General features: G+C 49.0%; 5 protein-coding genes across 5 annotated transcripts; 2 read left to right on the top strand and 3 right to left on the bottom strand.

Annotated features, from left to right (window-relative positions):
* Positions 1-12: 12 nt before the first annotated feature.
* Positions 13-1,517, bottom strand: B0J16DRAFT_415118 (uncharacterized protein). The gene is made up of 2 exons (XM_046133496.1): positions 1,240-1,517; positions 13-1,180 (listed from the first exon to the last, which is right to left on the bottom strand). Exon 2 carries the CDS (start codon positions 1,166-1,168, stop codon positions 269-271), a length of 900 nt encoding a protein of 299 aa, XP_045983434.1. The 5' UTR covers positions 1,169-1,180; positions 1,240-1,517; the 3' UTR covers positions 13-268.
* A 919-nt stretch (positions 1,518-2,436) lies between these two features.
* B0J16DRAFT_399637 (uncharacterized protein) lies at positions 2,437-3,568 on the top strand (the record flags this gene model as incomplete). The annotated part of the gene is made up of 3 exons (XM_046132452.1): positions 2,437-2,966; positions 3,018-3,150; positions 3,233-3,568. The coding sequence occupies 3 exons, from the start codon at positions 2,437-2,439 to the stop codon at positions 3,566-3,568; spliced, it is 999 nt and encodes a 332-aa protein (XP_045983435.1).
* An 819-nt stretch (positions 3,569-4,387) lies between these two features.
* B0J16DRAFT_305371 (uncharacterized protein) lies at positions 4,388-6,565 on the top strand. The gene is made up of 2 exons (XM_046124747.1): positions 4,388-5,755; positions 5,806-6,565. The coding sequence occupies exons 1-2, from the start codon at positions 4,650-4,652 to the stop codon at positions 6,539-6,541; spliced, it is 1,842 nt and encodes a 613-aa protein (XP_045983436.1). The 5' UTR covers positions 4,388-4,649; the 3' UTR covers positions 6,542-6,565.
* On the bottom strand, positions 6,566-8,203 carry B0J16DRAFT_363003 (uncharacterized protein). Its single transcript, XM_046129837.1, has 3 exons — positions 7,743-8,203; positions 6,871-7,682; positions 6,566-6,815 (listed from the first exon to the last, which is right to left on the bottom strand). The coding sequence occupies exons 1-3, from the start codon at positions 7,783-7,785 to the stop codon at positions 6,678-6,680; spliced, it is 993 nt and encodes a 330-aa protein (XP_045983437.1). The 5' UTR covers positions 7,786-8,203; the 3' UTR covers positions 6,566-6,677.
* Positions 8,204-8,223: 20 nt separating this feature from the next.
* B0J16DRAFT_141668 (uncharacterized protein) lies at positions 8,224-11,785 on the bottom strand. Its single transcript, XM_046121902.1, has 5 exons — positions 11,527-11,785; positions 11,370-11,465; positions 9,969-11,153; positions 8,969-9,915; positions 8,224-8,904 (listed from the first exon to the last, which is right to left on the bottom strand). Exons 1-5 carry the CDS (start codon positions 11,664-11,666, stop codon positions 8,525-8,527), a joined length of 2,748 nt encoding a protein of 915 aa, XP_045983438.1. The 5' UTR covers positions 11,667-11,785; the 3' UTR covers positions 8,224-8,524.
* Between the last annotated feature and the right edge of the window lie 1,129 nt (positions 11,786-12,914).

The raw sequence follows: 12,914 nt of genomic DNA on the forward strand, positions 1-12,914 counted from the left end.
TTTGGCCCTATGCTGCCTTGGAAAATACAAGATATCATCTTAACAGACAATCTGGCCTTGTGAAACCTGAATAAAACAGCCTCAACCCAGTATTGAACGAAACATAACCACAAACATTAGAAACCACACAAAGTTATTCGAATAGATCTAAACCCCCTAAATACATATAGGAAGAAGAGCACTTACCGTGCCAATGCGCATGTTCTCTGTCTTCAGCCTTCCGTGTCCGGCTGATTCAAGAGATGCATTGCTTACTCTCAATTGACTGTTATTGGGGAGACGGCTCGATAAACCAATCCCTTTCATCCAGTCCGGTACACCCTCTTCGACGCCAGAGTTGTCTTTGGCGGTCCCAGACCCAGAAGCGATGGCCAGGATGCGCCTGAAAGTCGTTCTGTTGATACTGTTGTGTCACTTCCTGGTTCCCTGGTTCCCCAAAGTCTTTATCAATGAGGGACCAGTTGGAAACAAATGAGTTTGCTTGGGAAGCAATAGACACAGTTTCCCAATCCTTACTCGCAGGCTCGAAGTGAGTGCGTCGCAGATGTGCAGCGGCGTTGTAATAGGCACCACCTGAGCTACCTATACTGTCGCTATAGGAACAAACAGGGCTACCAAGTGATAGTCTCTCGATTTTCACCAGCTCTGAACTCATATCTTCGGAGTCGCTGATGCGCGGTTGAGCTTTTGGACGATGAAGGTTGACCAAATGTCTGAACTTGTCTTCAGACGTCTTATTGACAGGCAGAATGCCGTGTTTTTCGAAATCCTCTCTAGTATTGAGCTGATAAGGCGACGCCGCTTCTGGGGGACTGAGATGAACACTCTCGTATAGATCGTCCGTGTTGTCTCCAAGGACGAGGTCTTGCTCTAGCTCGGGAACGATGTGAACTTGGCTGGTCTCGAGGTTCTGGTTAGGTCCATCGAACGTCCAGGAGATCGAGACAACAGGAGGGAACTCGGTCGTTTGTTTTCCGTTGGTGCTAAGTAGCTTCTGTGCAAGTTTGTTGGATATGAGCCCATTCTCTCCTCGTCCGTATACGAGAGCAGCGATGTGGACTTGAGTGTGAGATTCGTGCTGTCGTTTCGTCGAGAGATGGTCACCGGTTGGCTCCCAGTGCGTTATAATAACGATTTTTCTTTCAATATGGGACCAGTCCTTTGGCATTTCTTCGGTTTTCTGTGTTAGGCCTGTTAAGGCTGAGTCGAGGAGGAAGACGTGGGATAATCGAGGCTTACACGACTTTGGATACTAAGATTCACATAGGGGTCCTAAGGAGGCTCGATGATGCTGATGGTTATTGAAAAGAGTGAATTGACAGTCCGGATAAGGGAATAAGGGAGGGTTGGATCCAGGACTTGTAGAGTCCCGAGTTGCTTGAGGCTCTAATAGCGACACCATGTTGACGAGTCATCAGAACCGCAGATTGTGCAACTGGAATTGAGGCGGATCTTATAATATTGAAAGAACAAACTGGCTAAAGCTTTTCGAAAAAGGTCAGCAGATTTGGCGACCGCCCTGTAGGAGCGTTGCATAGGGAAGTAGGTAGGGTCAGAAATGCTCTTTCCAACATGTATAGAATCAGGCTCTGGATTCTCCAGATAAGGAAGTCGCAGCTGAGACAACGACATACTGCAGGCAAGACACCCTGATGTGAGTTGAACCCAATCGCCACGTTCGATATCACATCACATCACATCATATTATATCACATCACTTCGCATTAGCCTGAATAGTTTCATGCACGAAGTGATTTGGAAATTCCAATTCAATAGGTAGCTCCAGTCTTTCGAGTCTAATTGTCTATTCCGTTGACGACTTCAAGTTAAGCTTAACTTGCAGCAATTACAATATCCTCATAGATACGCCTATGTCATCCTCAATCCATACTTATGGACCCTTGCAATCAACTGTGTTATGCTGGTTCATGCCCTGCCTCCAGATCAACTATCTCTCGGACCCCCCTCTCTTCAATCCGCCTAGTCAACCTGCATGACAGCTTGGTTCCCATACAAGACGACTGCATGACCACCTGGCTGATGAGTTGGGTAGCTTGAAAATGATACAACCATCTCATAGGTGAGAAAAGCTGGCATCTGAGAGAAAGCCTCCAGTACGATGGCGTGTTATCGATGGAGTAGCAGTCGGCTTTGTTGTTTTCCCTGTCTGCGCTGAGAAATGGAAATTACTACCCATGATACACCTATTGAGGCTCTGCTGAGAGCAATACATGCATTGTTAGTATATGGTTGACTCCCCAGATCATTGGATCTGGATCTTTCCCATCTAGCCTCCCGAGATCTGCTGGAAAGTGAAGCTGGAGGCTAGGTACTTTGAGGTTCTCTTCTTGCCTATTACTCCACCATCTTTTCCTTTCTCCTCAAAATCATCTGCTTCGCTTCTAAACGAGGGATCCGTTCCCATGTTTTGTGGCAATGATTTCCAGATGTACGAACCCCAACCGAGAACCCAATGTTAAAAAGGAAACTGAAAGGTCCATACTCCTTCCATCTTTGATCGAGGACATACGCCCTACAATATCAGCACGTCGGAGAGCAGAGCGCGAGAGAAACGCCCGCCGTAGACGAGCTCGTCGTCGAAGAGTACAACGCCCTCTACTGACGCCGAGGACTTACCCGTCTATCCCTACCGGGTCTTTGACACCGTCATCTTCGGAAGGCTTAACCAACAGAGTGAGGTCAAGCCAAGATCTCATTATTCCAAGAAACTATACACCAGATACACAGGCTCATGTCCCTGTCGAGCCTGACGACAGTACTCAAGAATCATACGGGGTCGAACACAATACGTTCACTGCAACGCCCTCAGCTGCTGTGCACGAGTCTTATCACCAGAACCCGAACTCGGCATCCGCTCCCCGGACCATCGACTTCGATATACCAGGTGTCGATGAAGAATATGTCTTATTAGAACCAGATGCGACTGTGTCTCAGGCAGAAACTGGGTTAGTATTATTATCTACACTCTTTTTCTCTCCCGTCTAACATCTCTCAAGAATTCCATCGACCATCGGAGACTTGGTTCTCGACTCGTCCAGAGAATACGAAGACCACTTCAAGCCCCGCAATATGAATCAGATCCAGCTCGAGGATCATCTAGAAGAAATAAGCCGCGAGGTTCAACAAAGGGTACCACTGCCTGATCTGGACCCAAACGCGAATGACCCATCTGTTAGGATGACCTTTGAGAATGGATATATCTCATGACAAGGTCTACTTCAACAACGACTTGAAGTATAGCTTTATGTCTTACGACTATCTCTGGAGAATCCGAACTGCTTCAGGGAGGCCCCCGCATGTGGTTGATGCACCACCTGTGTATAGAGAAATACTGACTCCTAATGGGGTGCTGGCTCCTGTCAGATATCTTCTCTATGCTGACCTTGACTGGGAGTCTTCTGGCCTCCCGTTCCCACGAAGCAAACTATACTTCATGCTCTACCGGGGCGACGGAACCATATACGATACGAAGCCAGTCTTGGGGCAAAACTGGTCCAAGATCATTGAGGGGCAAGCAGCCCACGGTACCTCCATCACAGCTTTGTGAGGACCTCCTCACAATGCTACTAGAATACGTTATTAGGTCATATTGACCACGCCCCATTGGGATACCATCTTCTTCCTCTTGGACACCACGGAGTTTAATGAGTGAGCTATTGTCGGCATGCTTCGAACTGCAGTGACTGACGGATGCACCACAGATCAATGGCTCGGAGGATTGCCGCACTAACACCTTAAGGCGTTGTGAGTTACTGATTCATACACGAGTTGTGTCTCAGAGAAGGATGCCTTCCCTCTGTCTTTGTCTTTCTTTTGTTTTCTTTTGTTTTCTTTCTTTTTATACTTTCTTGGTGAGCCTTATGACAATAAAGGTACTATGGCGACGGATGTCTCCAGGGTGTATCAATAAGCACCCTAGATACAAGATGAGTTTGCATTTAATGCAACATAACGGGACTTCCTACAGAGAAGGGAAACGACAGACATGTAATTATTTTCATGTTCGATCTTTTTTATTTATTTTTATTGTTATGACTTTTCGGTACGAGGCGGGCATCATGAAATTGCCAACGAAGGGATGGTTTGCTGGGCGTTGGTTGTTCTTCTGTCACAATCAGATTGTAAAGACGACTGTACTGTATTTAACGAGAAAACAACAAAGACACATGATTTGTGCACAAACCTTTTGCTGTCCAAGGTTGAAAATAGTTCTCCAAGCTGTTTCCTATGTAGGAGGTAGTTAGTTAGGTATGCAACTATCGAGAAAAAAAGATAGTCCAAGACCCGCAATGACGCTCTGTTTCTTAAATTCTAGGCAGACAGACAGTAAGCATCCATTAACTGATAGGTTTAATAAATCCTGACTCACCAGGAAGTAGTTACTATAAGATTCTTCCCTCACTCTAAAACAATTTTTTTCATTTCTCATAATAGACAAGAATATTTTACTTGTATTTTCCTCGTAATTGATGGACCTGCCAAAATCGAATTCTGTTCGTCGATAAACCTTAACGACTCAGTCATTGAATCGCAGGGTGAGAAAAATACGCCATCACAACCACTTAGTCTAGAATTTCTCGGCGAAATGCCCTTTATACAACACCCAACTCCCCAACCAAGAAAGAACCATGGATAAGACATCTCTAGCAAGCCTTCCAGATGATCTCGTTCTCGATATTGTCGAGCATCTCGACACGGCACGTGACGTAGCTCACGTCTCAGCCCTGACAAAACACCTTCACTCTCTCGTGAAACAGGATGGGTGGCGGACTTTTGTCAAGACCAGATTTCCTTCGTTGGATATAGCTACAAACTCCGAGACTCAATGGGGTAAAGTTGCGGACCGCGCGACTTATCTGGATCGCTGCTGGGAGAAGCGTGGGTTCTGGGTCAATGTTCTGCATGAGAAGAAGCAGCAGCCGGAAAGATTTCAGCGCAGGGTTGCTGGAAGCCAGTCAGTCTTGTTCCATACTGTTCTCGATGCTCGGCTTGAATCATCGCTTCAGAATGAGGTTGTTGCGGCTGGAGTGGGTGAGAATCTTATGGTGAGGATAAAGCCTGTGAATGGGCAGCCTGATACCTGGCATCAGATCGAAGGCCAGACTCATGGATATCGAGCAGGAACTGGAGATGTCACAGCAGTATCAGTCATCGAGAGCGATGGGAAGCCAGGTGTTGTCGTTGGCAGGGCTGGTGGAGAGCTCGAAATCTTATCTGGCAAAGACAATTTCACAACGGTCTCGCGACAGCTGAGGCCAGCAGGCGAGGTATTACAGAATCATGCCTCTGATCCTATGCGAAAGTCTCCAGGACAAGTGGCAGTTTCATCCTTGCAGTGGCACCCCGAAGCGAATCTTCTCGCAGCAGGCAAAGGCTCCGTCCTCACCCTCTACGATCTCTCAGCATCGGACGATGCCGAGTTGGCCCCTATGGAGTACTACGACTTCTCTAAGTTAGGACCAAACGACGAGGCGTCGCTCCTGCGAAGTACCAAGTTCATGAGCAAAGATGTAGTTGCTTGTGCTCTGGGCGGCAGTAGAAACCCCCTTCGCTGGGGACAGCTCACGCCAGCTGGTATACACTTCATGAACGCTGCTAGCAATCCTAGACCGCTCGATGATGCTGCCAAGTTGACCGAAGTAAGAATGGGCGAGAAAACGACAGTTCGGGCGATTGAGCCTGTTAGAGGTAATGAGAATCTCCTCTTGAGTACATGGGACGACGGTACATATAGGTAAGTGTCCTTTCAAGTCTGCTAGAACCAGTTACTTACTGCTTTCAAAGACTTTCGGATATCAGAACTCCTTCAGCCCAGGACGCAGTATATCGTGATCGTTTCCAGCCTTACGAAGCAGGCAGTTCTCTCCTAGTATACGGCACTGAACGTTTCGTGGCTGGTAGCAACACGGCACCAGATATCCGTCTCTTCGACTTCAGATACCCCAAGCCGTACCACCACTCAAGTGCTCTTCCATGCACAACACAGTGGCCTTTCCCCAGCCAAAAGGACGATCACAAGATGTGGAGGCAGGGTTGGGCGCCAGACTGTCAACCTCAGGGCTGCGACCCCCAAACCGGACTACTATGCAACTGGCATAGTACATCTAGGCGGAACTACTGGCGTCCCGACGCAACGCTTCATATTGGCAGTCCAACCTACGACAGGATCTATTGTCTAGCAAAAGCGTCTGATCTTTCGGATACAGTGTACTGCGGTCTCCGCGGCGCAATCCTGGAGATGAACCTCCATCTCACAGACGACGCAAAGTACGATTCTGGCCATCGAACTGTTCCAACAGGATGGAGCATGGGAAGACCCGGAGGCAAGATCTCGCTCATTGAGACAGGCGTGAGTCTCTGTCAAGCAAAGGAATGGTCCCTCGAGAATCGGGGCGTACCAGAGCTCATCGTTCAGCAACCTCGACCACAGAAACAAACGGAATCGTCAGACCAGGTGAAGCGGCATCGACTAGACTACGCGTTTCATAAATCGCAGGACTTCGATCAAGTACAGGCATAGAATCGGAAAATCTATATATGCATAGAATATTTTCAAGATGTAAAATCTCCTCGTCAATGTATTTGCTATCAAACAGAAAAAGCAGATCTTTGCATAAGCTCTAAAACAGTTCTCGCAAGTCTAGTGTAATCTAGCTCTATAGTTTAGACTCAGGCACCAACAGAGCGAGTCTTTCTTTCAAAGCCGTCTCAGCCTCCTTCTCAATTCTTCCGACAAGCTCATTGCATGTAGGAATATCGTTAATCAAACCCATAACCTGTCCTGTTGTCCAAACCTGCAATCAGTTAGCAAACTCATCTTTCAATCAAAAATCAGGGGAAAGGACTTACGCCATAGTCGACATCTCCAGTGATAAACACTTCCTTTCCTCGCTTGCCGCTCATATACGGCGCAACCTCCGCAAACTCGCCCGTCGTGCTCTTCTTCTCAATCTCAAGCGCGTCCATGGCAACCTTGTTCTTGTACAACCGTGTAGTGTTTGTCCATCGTCGGAGTAGAAGTGTTGTGTCGGTCTCTTGCGCGCGAACAATCTCTTCCTTGACCTTGACATGCACAGGCGCCTCGACAGTGCACATGAAGCGGGTTCCCATGTTGATACCACAGGCGCCCAGGCACAGCGCGGCAGCAAGGCCGTAACCGTCTGCGAAACCACCGCTTGCGATGAACGGCACACCGAGTGTCTGACGCGCTTTGCTAAGAAGAATAAAATTCGTGATATCGCTCTCTCCCACGTGGCCGGCGCACTCAAAGCCATCGATGCTCAGGAAGTCGACGCCCAGCTTAATGGCGCTCTGCGCATGACGAATGGTGGTGCACTTGTGCAAAACAATAATTCCGGCCTTCTTGAGCTGCGTGATGACAGGACCAGGTGAGTTACCGGCTGTCTCGACGACCTTGATACCCTCGTCGATAATGGCCTGGGCGAAAGCGGCGTAGTTGGGAGGGACCATAGAAGGCAGAAGGGTGATGTTGACACCGAAAGGGTTCTTTGTGAGAGTGCGACAGCGCTGAATCTCCTTGCGCAGCTCCTCGGGCGTCGGGTAGATGAGGGCGGTGATAAGACCCAAACCGCCTGCGTTGGAAACGGCTGAGGCGAGGTCGGCGGTGCCAACGTGCATCATGCCGCCTTGCACGACGGGCACTGATGGTAGGTTAGCATGAGGTTTGAGAGATCTTGGGGGTAGAAAGATGTGGTACTAACCTCTGATGCCCAGTCGCTTTGTAAGTTCAGTCGCAAAAGGCATGATGATGACTGGCTTGCTATGGAACAAAGAGTAAAAAGATAGTGAAAAGGACAGAGTTTGAAGGACGGTAGAACGAGAGATCCTGTATATCTACGTCTATCTAGGTACCTAGTCTTGGCTGTCTCACATAAGAAAAATAGATAGAGAGAGAGAATGACCGAGGCTGTTTATTTTCCAGGTACCAACATTCATCAAGTTTCATAAGGGGTTAAGCCGCCTCATGACCATGACCCCAAGACAGACCATGGTCCATCGGCAACCCAACCTTAAAGGTGCCGAGGTATGATGCCAGTCGGGACCCACTTCTTCCCCCACACTCGGCTCGGTCCTCCACTCTCACATGCGGTAACAGTAACAGTCCAACTTTGCGGGGAACAACAACCAAAGCTTCTTCATCAGCAGTCAGAATATAAACAAGGTCACGGGTTGTTCATTAAGTAGTTAATAACAAAATTCATTTCATACACTAGATTCCAACTAGTATTGGGAACCTCAGCTCCTGCTTAGTTTGCAGTGTTTGAATCAAACATAATCATAAAAACCCCGCTTGACAACGCCTTGATGTACAGGATATACCATATCGTGAATCATCATAACCACACTGGTTTTCCCGACTATTCCAATCCTTAATAGATGGATGAATTTTCATCCTATCTCTTCCAACGCCTGAAATTCGTAATAACTCCCTTCCTTCCAGTCCCATTGCTGGGTATATCAAATAATCTTTCGCCATGTCCTTTCAGTTAACGCTCGGCTCTAACAATCGAACAGGGGGACTTCTATCCCTTGGCTTCTCGATCAAGTCCGCATATGCGTCCAGACTTTGACCCATAACCTTGACAGTCTCGAAAATATGTGTTCCCTTGAAGGTCTCGGCCCACAGTCGCACAACAGCAACAGCCAGTTGTCGTAGCTTAGCACTGTCGCTTGATGGCACATCGTTCTGTCCCGAAAGTGATGGGTCGATTGGCGGGACTGCAAATTCAGTTTCGTCAAGCATTCGGCGCACCATATCCAGCAAGTTCGTTTCCTCCTGAGAGGCAGGCGCATCATGCGGCCCAATCGCACCAATCGTCAAGAGCCACTTGGATACCAGGATGGCGCACTCAAAATTACATACTGTTAAGCCAAGTCAGTAATCGAATCAAGGGATAAGGCGGGGTTGTGTCCATCTAGTACTTACATGAGTGCTGAATGCTCCATTCGGCCGATTTGGTACTGGCTACGTAGTTGACACCCGCCTTGACTAACATAGACAGGGCATGGATCGCTTGGAACACTGCCCTGTGCAGTCTTAGACTTCGTACTAGTAAGGGGGTCCTGCTCAAGGCCGACGCCACCAAAAGCGGATCCCGAGTCTCGAGCGCGGTCGACGGAGTCACATCGGTATAGAGTCGGATGTACGCTTGTCGCAGTAGGGCTGTTGCCGTGTAATCCAGAGTTCCGCCCTCAATCGAATCCGATATGCTGTAATGTCCCGATTCCGCAGCCCTAAGCTGGTGCTGGTCTTCGAAGCTGGTCTGCCACACGCGCAGTGCCTGCGAAACCTCCTCAACATCTTCAGGCTTCATAGTTCGATGAATATTGTATGGGAGGCCAGTCGCAAAAGATGTCTGCTTGAGCAAATATATGTGCTGTATCAGTGCATGAATGAGAACATAACTGCCGAGAGACGATAGATGTTGCGGGAGGCCTTGATTTGTCCGGCCAAACAGTCGTGAAAAAGCGTCGTGCAAGGTGAGCTCGATGATCGGTGTCGATTGTCGCACTTCCTGCCATTGCCATGCCGTCTCAGCCCTCCAAAGCTTGCCTCTCTGTGGTAATAGGAGGTTCAGCTCAGATGTCAATAGTAATGGTGGCATGTTGTACGCAATGCTGCAAAGATTGAAAAAGCAGTAAGCAACGAGTTTGGTCCTTGTTGCGGTCTCCAATCGGATCCATGTCTCCCAATCGTTGACCACACTTTGGTTCACTTCTGCCACAAGGCCTTCTTCCCGGATCAAGATGGCGAGATTACTCTGTAGTGACAATGCTTCGTGCAGGATAGTTGGCACACCCCAAAGACCGACAGCAAAAAGAAGCAAGACTGCTTGAATAGTCTCAATACGAGCTTGGGGAGTATTTGGTGAGCTACATAAACAGTTAGGAATACGATCCTGTCGATGGATTTAAATGTGACTTACTAAGGCTCACGATGAGTGTCCTGTGTTGTTGGCCGCTCGGATTGCGCAGACGCAAAGGAGTGGCGGTATGTGGCACTTGGTGAAGGACGTGTTGAGTGAGGACTGTAAGCAGCCGCAGTTGGCAAGAGGGCATGAACTTCTGAAATTCGCCTTCGTCGAATCTGCTCCATCGCCACAGCCTTAGCAGCATACCATAGGGCATATCCTCGGTTCTTTTCGAAACGATACTGGGCTCCTACGGCGAGAATAGCAAGAAGCAACTCAGGCGCGGCTTCGGCGGGTGAGAAAGTTGGGAGGTGGAGGAAGGGCAGATGTTCGTGAAGTCCACTGATATAGCCTTCCAGAAACCGCGTCAATGTATGCCGTGAGGGAAACACAAAGTCGGTTGGTAAAACTGCTGAAAATTCGTCTAGTCTGTTCTTTATCACAGTGTGGTCGGCTACTGAGATACGGAGGGCTGATTGTCGCGCTGCTTCATCAATACCTCGGGCGGCAGGGTCGGAAGGATCTCGTGCCTCAGTCTGCATAGGTGGGAAACGACCAGGAAGGAATGAAGACTTCGACAACCGACGTTGTGCAGCACTGCCTTGGCTTCGAGAGTACATCATTTGCTGCTCGGTTTCGAAGCTCGGGGGCAAAAAGTGAGAAGAAGCAGCGAACTCGTCGAGGAAAGGGTTGTAATCATCATAAGACCCAGGAGGTGGTTGCTGTGGTACATAGCCCGATCCCAGGGGCTGGTCCTCCCGAGGACGTTCGGTTGTGTAGGCGACGATGGATTCCCCATAACTGCTCTTTCTTCGAGATTCTGGAGAATGTGGTGGAAGAGGCGCAGGCGCTGCATTTCTCTGAACAGGCGTTACCGAACTCGCAAGGGCTGCGTCGGATAGCAAGTCAAGATTACAGGCAGCCGAGCGAGGTTGTGCCCGGTGATCCTGAGGGCTTTGTTGGGGGCCCGGAGGCGGGCCATGGTGAAAGACCTGAGGTTGTGGTAAAGGTTGCTGAGGTGGCGGTGGCCGTGAAACGCTGGGATGTTGGTGTCCGATAGCCTCAGTATTTATTTGACCTTCAGAAATGGAGCTCTTATGTGAGGTTGAAGAAGTATTGGACGACAGCTTCCTTGGCCGACTGTTGTCTTTACTACCTTCGTTGAGATGCACGAGCTTCTCATGTCTGACAAGAAGATCCCTAATATCCATGTAAGCATATGTTTTGACAAAGATGAGTCCAAAGGTGAGTCCCGGTTGAGATGGCTCATAAACAGAGGGGAATGTGAAGATCAAGAGTTGATACAGGTTGGGGATTGAGTGGACGAGTGAGCGGTGACTCAGTTACTGTATATGAGTGACTGGGTGGGACGGCCTGGGAAACGGGGGAACAGAGCGGAATTAAAGAATCACGTACCGTCTTCCAAATGTCTTTCCACATCGATCCCATCCACATGAAAATGGCTTCTCTTTCGTATGAGTCCGCTCATGACGCTGCACATGCTCGACACGTCTATACATCGAGAATCCGGTCAGCCCACAACAAAGCCTCGAGTAAAGCAGAGACGACAAACCTGAATCGTTTGCTACAGTACTTGCAGGGAAGAGTCTTGGGCTTTGGCTGGCGCACCTCAGTCGACTCTGGGCCTACGAGGGTAGAAGGAGCGCCAGGAAGAGGCCTAGGAGGGCCTTCCATAGACTGAATAGCAAGCATCGTAAAAGTGTACTCTAAGAGTTCAAGACCTCGAGCGTTTACCGGTTATGTTTGATACTTGATATCGAGGTGTGGGGTGGAAAACTTCGAGGAGAGATAAAAAGATAGTGAAAGAAAAGAAGGAGCAGAGCAATACAGATTTGGATTTGGAGCTGGGACTGGACCTGGGGAGATAGATGCAGGAAGATTGCGGGGTGCGTTAAGGGTAGAGCATGGCATGTGGAGGAGGAAATAGACGATGGCCCGTGAGCTAGACTACCTTACAGTGCAAGTACAAGTGCAGGCGCAGGTGCGAGGAGGGTGGAGGGAGTGGAGGCTTGGGTTTGCCTTCCGCGGGAGAGACAAGACAAGACAAGCAGGAGACGAGACGGGGATGGGGGAAGGAGGGATGGGGTGGATGGGGTGGACGGGAAGAACGGGGGGAAAGTCCTGGAGGGAAGGAGCAGGCAGTGAGTGACTGGGGTCCAGATCCAGTACGAGAGACCAGAGACCAGAGCCAAGCAACCAAGCCTAAGCCAAGAAGAGTGAATGAATCCAAGGAGCTGGATGGGATGAGATGGATGGGACAAGGTCAAGGTCAAGGTCAAGAGCAAGCCTCAAAACCATACACAAAAACAAAAACGCCCCTTTAGTGCTTCCCCTCTCGTGTACTACGGTAGGTACAGTGCAGTATGATATCTCGGCTTTTCCCCCTCTCGTGCCGATAACAAGGTACAAGGAGATACTTGGGCGGATGAGGTTCAATATGTACCGGATGAGTACTATACGGTAGTCTCGTTAAGTTTTATGAGTCGGTGATGTTGGTTGCAACTCAATGAGGAGGAGGTGAGGAGCAACTTGGAGGGACGAGGTTTTCGGAAACTGACTCCGAGCCGAAGCGTGAATATGGATATTGTGTTTTCGACACCCGCTAATCTCAAGATCGTTTATCGTCAATCAGCCTAGATTTTCTGTTTTTCGTAAATGTATTCATCCGGTAAATAGCACACTCGCCCATGTGATGTGTGGCCGATATGGGTGGATGGAAAACGAGAATGTGAAGAATGAGAAATCTAGAAAGGCAGGTACACAGAGTAAACAGCGGAATTACAAGCGAGGAGGGGTTTTGCCCCGGTATGGAGAGGGGAGGAGAAGAGAGAATATGGGGAAAACAGAATGGATGGATGGGCTGGCGCGTGTCAAAAGTTTACGGTGTAAGTCATCGGTATAACACCCGAGGAACTGGCTCTGATACCGGATCGACCAAAG

The sequence above is a fragment of the Fusarium flagelliforme genome, assembly GCF_020744385.1.
Source record: "Fusarium flagelliforme strain FIESC 12 MPI-CAGE-AA-0113 chromosome Unknown B0J16scaffold_4, whole genome shotgun sequence".
Taxonomy (NCBI): domain Eukaryota; kingdom Fungi; phylum Ascomycota; class Sordariomycetes; order Hypocreales; family Nectriaceae; genus Fusarium; species Fusarium flagelliforme.

What these genes read in the sequence shown, in the direction of transcription:
- B0J16DRAFT_415118 (XM_046133496.1), bottom strand. Translation starts at nt 1,168, where the DNA reads ATGCCAAAGGACTGGTCCCATATTGAAAGAAAAATCGTTATTATAACG.
- B0J16DRAFT_305371 (XM_046124747.1), top strand. Translation starts at nt 4,650, where the DNA reads ATGGATAAGACATCTCTAGCAAGCCTTCCAGATGATCTCGTTCTCGAT. An exon ending in TGGGACGACGGTACATATAG is followed by an intron (nt 5,756 to 5,805) that starts GTAAGTGTCCTT and finishes CTGCTTTCAAAG; the next exon opens with ACTTTCGGATATCAGAACTC.
- B0J16DRAFT_363003 (XM_046129837.1), bottom strand. Translation starts at nt 7,785, where the DNA reads ATGCCTTTTGCGACTGAACTTACAAAGCGACTGGGCATCAGAG. An exon ending in AAAGCGACTGGGCATCAGAG is followed by an intron (nt 7,683 to 7,742) that starts GTTAGTACCACA and finishes ACCTACCATCAG; the next exon opens with TGCCCGTCGTGCAAGGCGGC. An exon ending in CTGGAGATGTCGACTATGGC is followed by an intron (nt 6,816 to 6,870) that starts GTAAGTCCTTTC and finishes AACTGATTGCAG; the next exon opens with GTTTGGACAACAGGACAGGT.
- B0J16DRAFT_141668 (XM_046121902.1), bottom strand. Translation starts at nt 11,666, where the DNA reads ATGCTTGCTATTCAGTCTATGGAAGGCCCTCCTAGGCCTCTTCCTGGC. An exon ending in GGAAAGACATTTGGAAGACG is followed by an intron (nt 11,154 to 11,369) that starts GTACGTGATTCT and finishes CATGGATATTAG; the next exon opens with GGATCTTCTTGTCAGACATG. An exon ending in ATGGAGCATTCAGCACTCAT is followed by an intron (nt 8,905 to 8,968) that starts GTAAGTACTAGA and finishes TTGGCTTAACAG; the next exon opens with TATGTAATTTTGAGTGCGCC.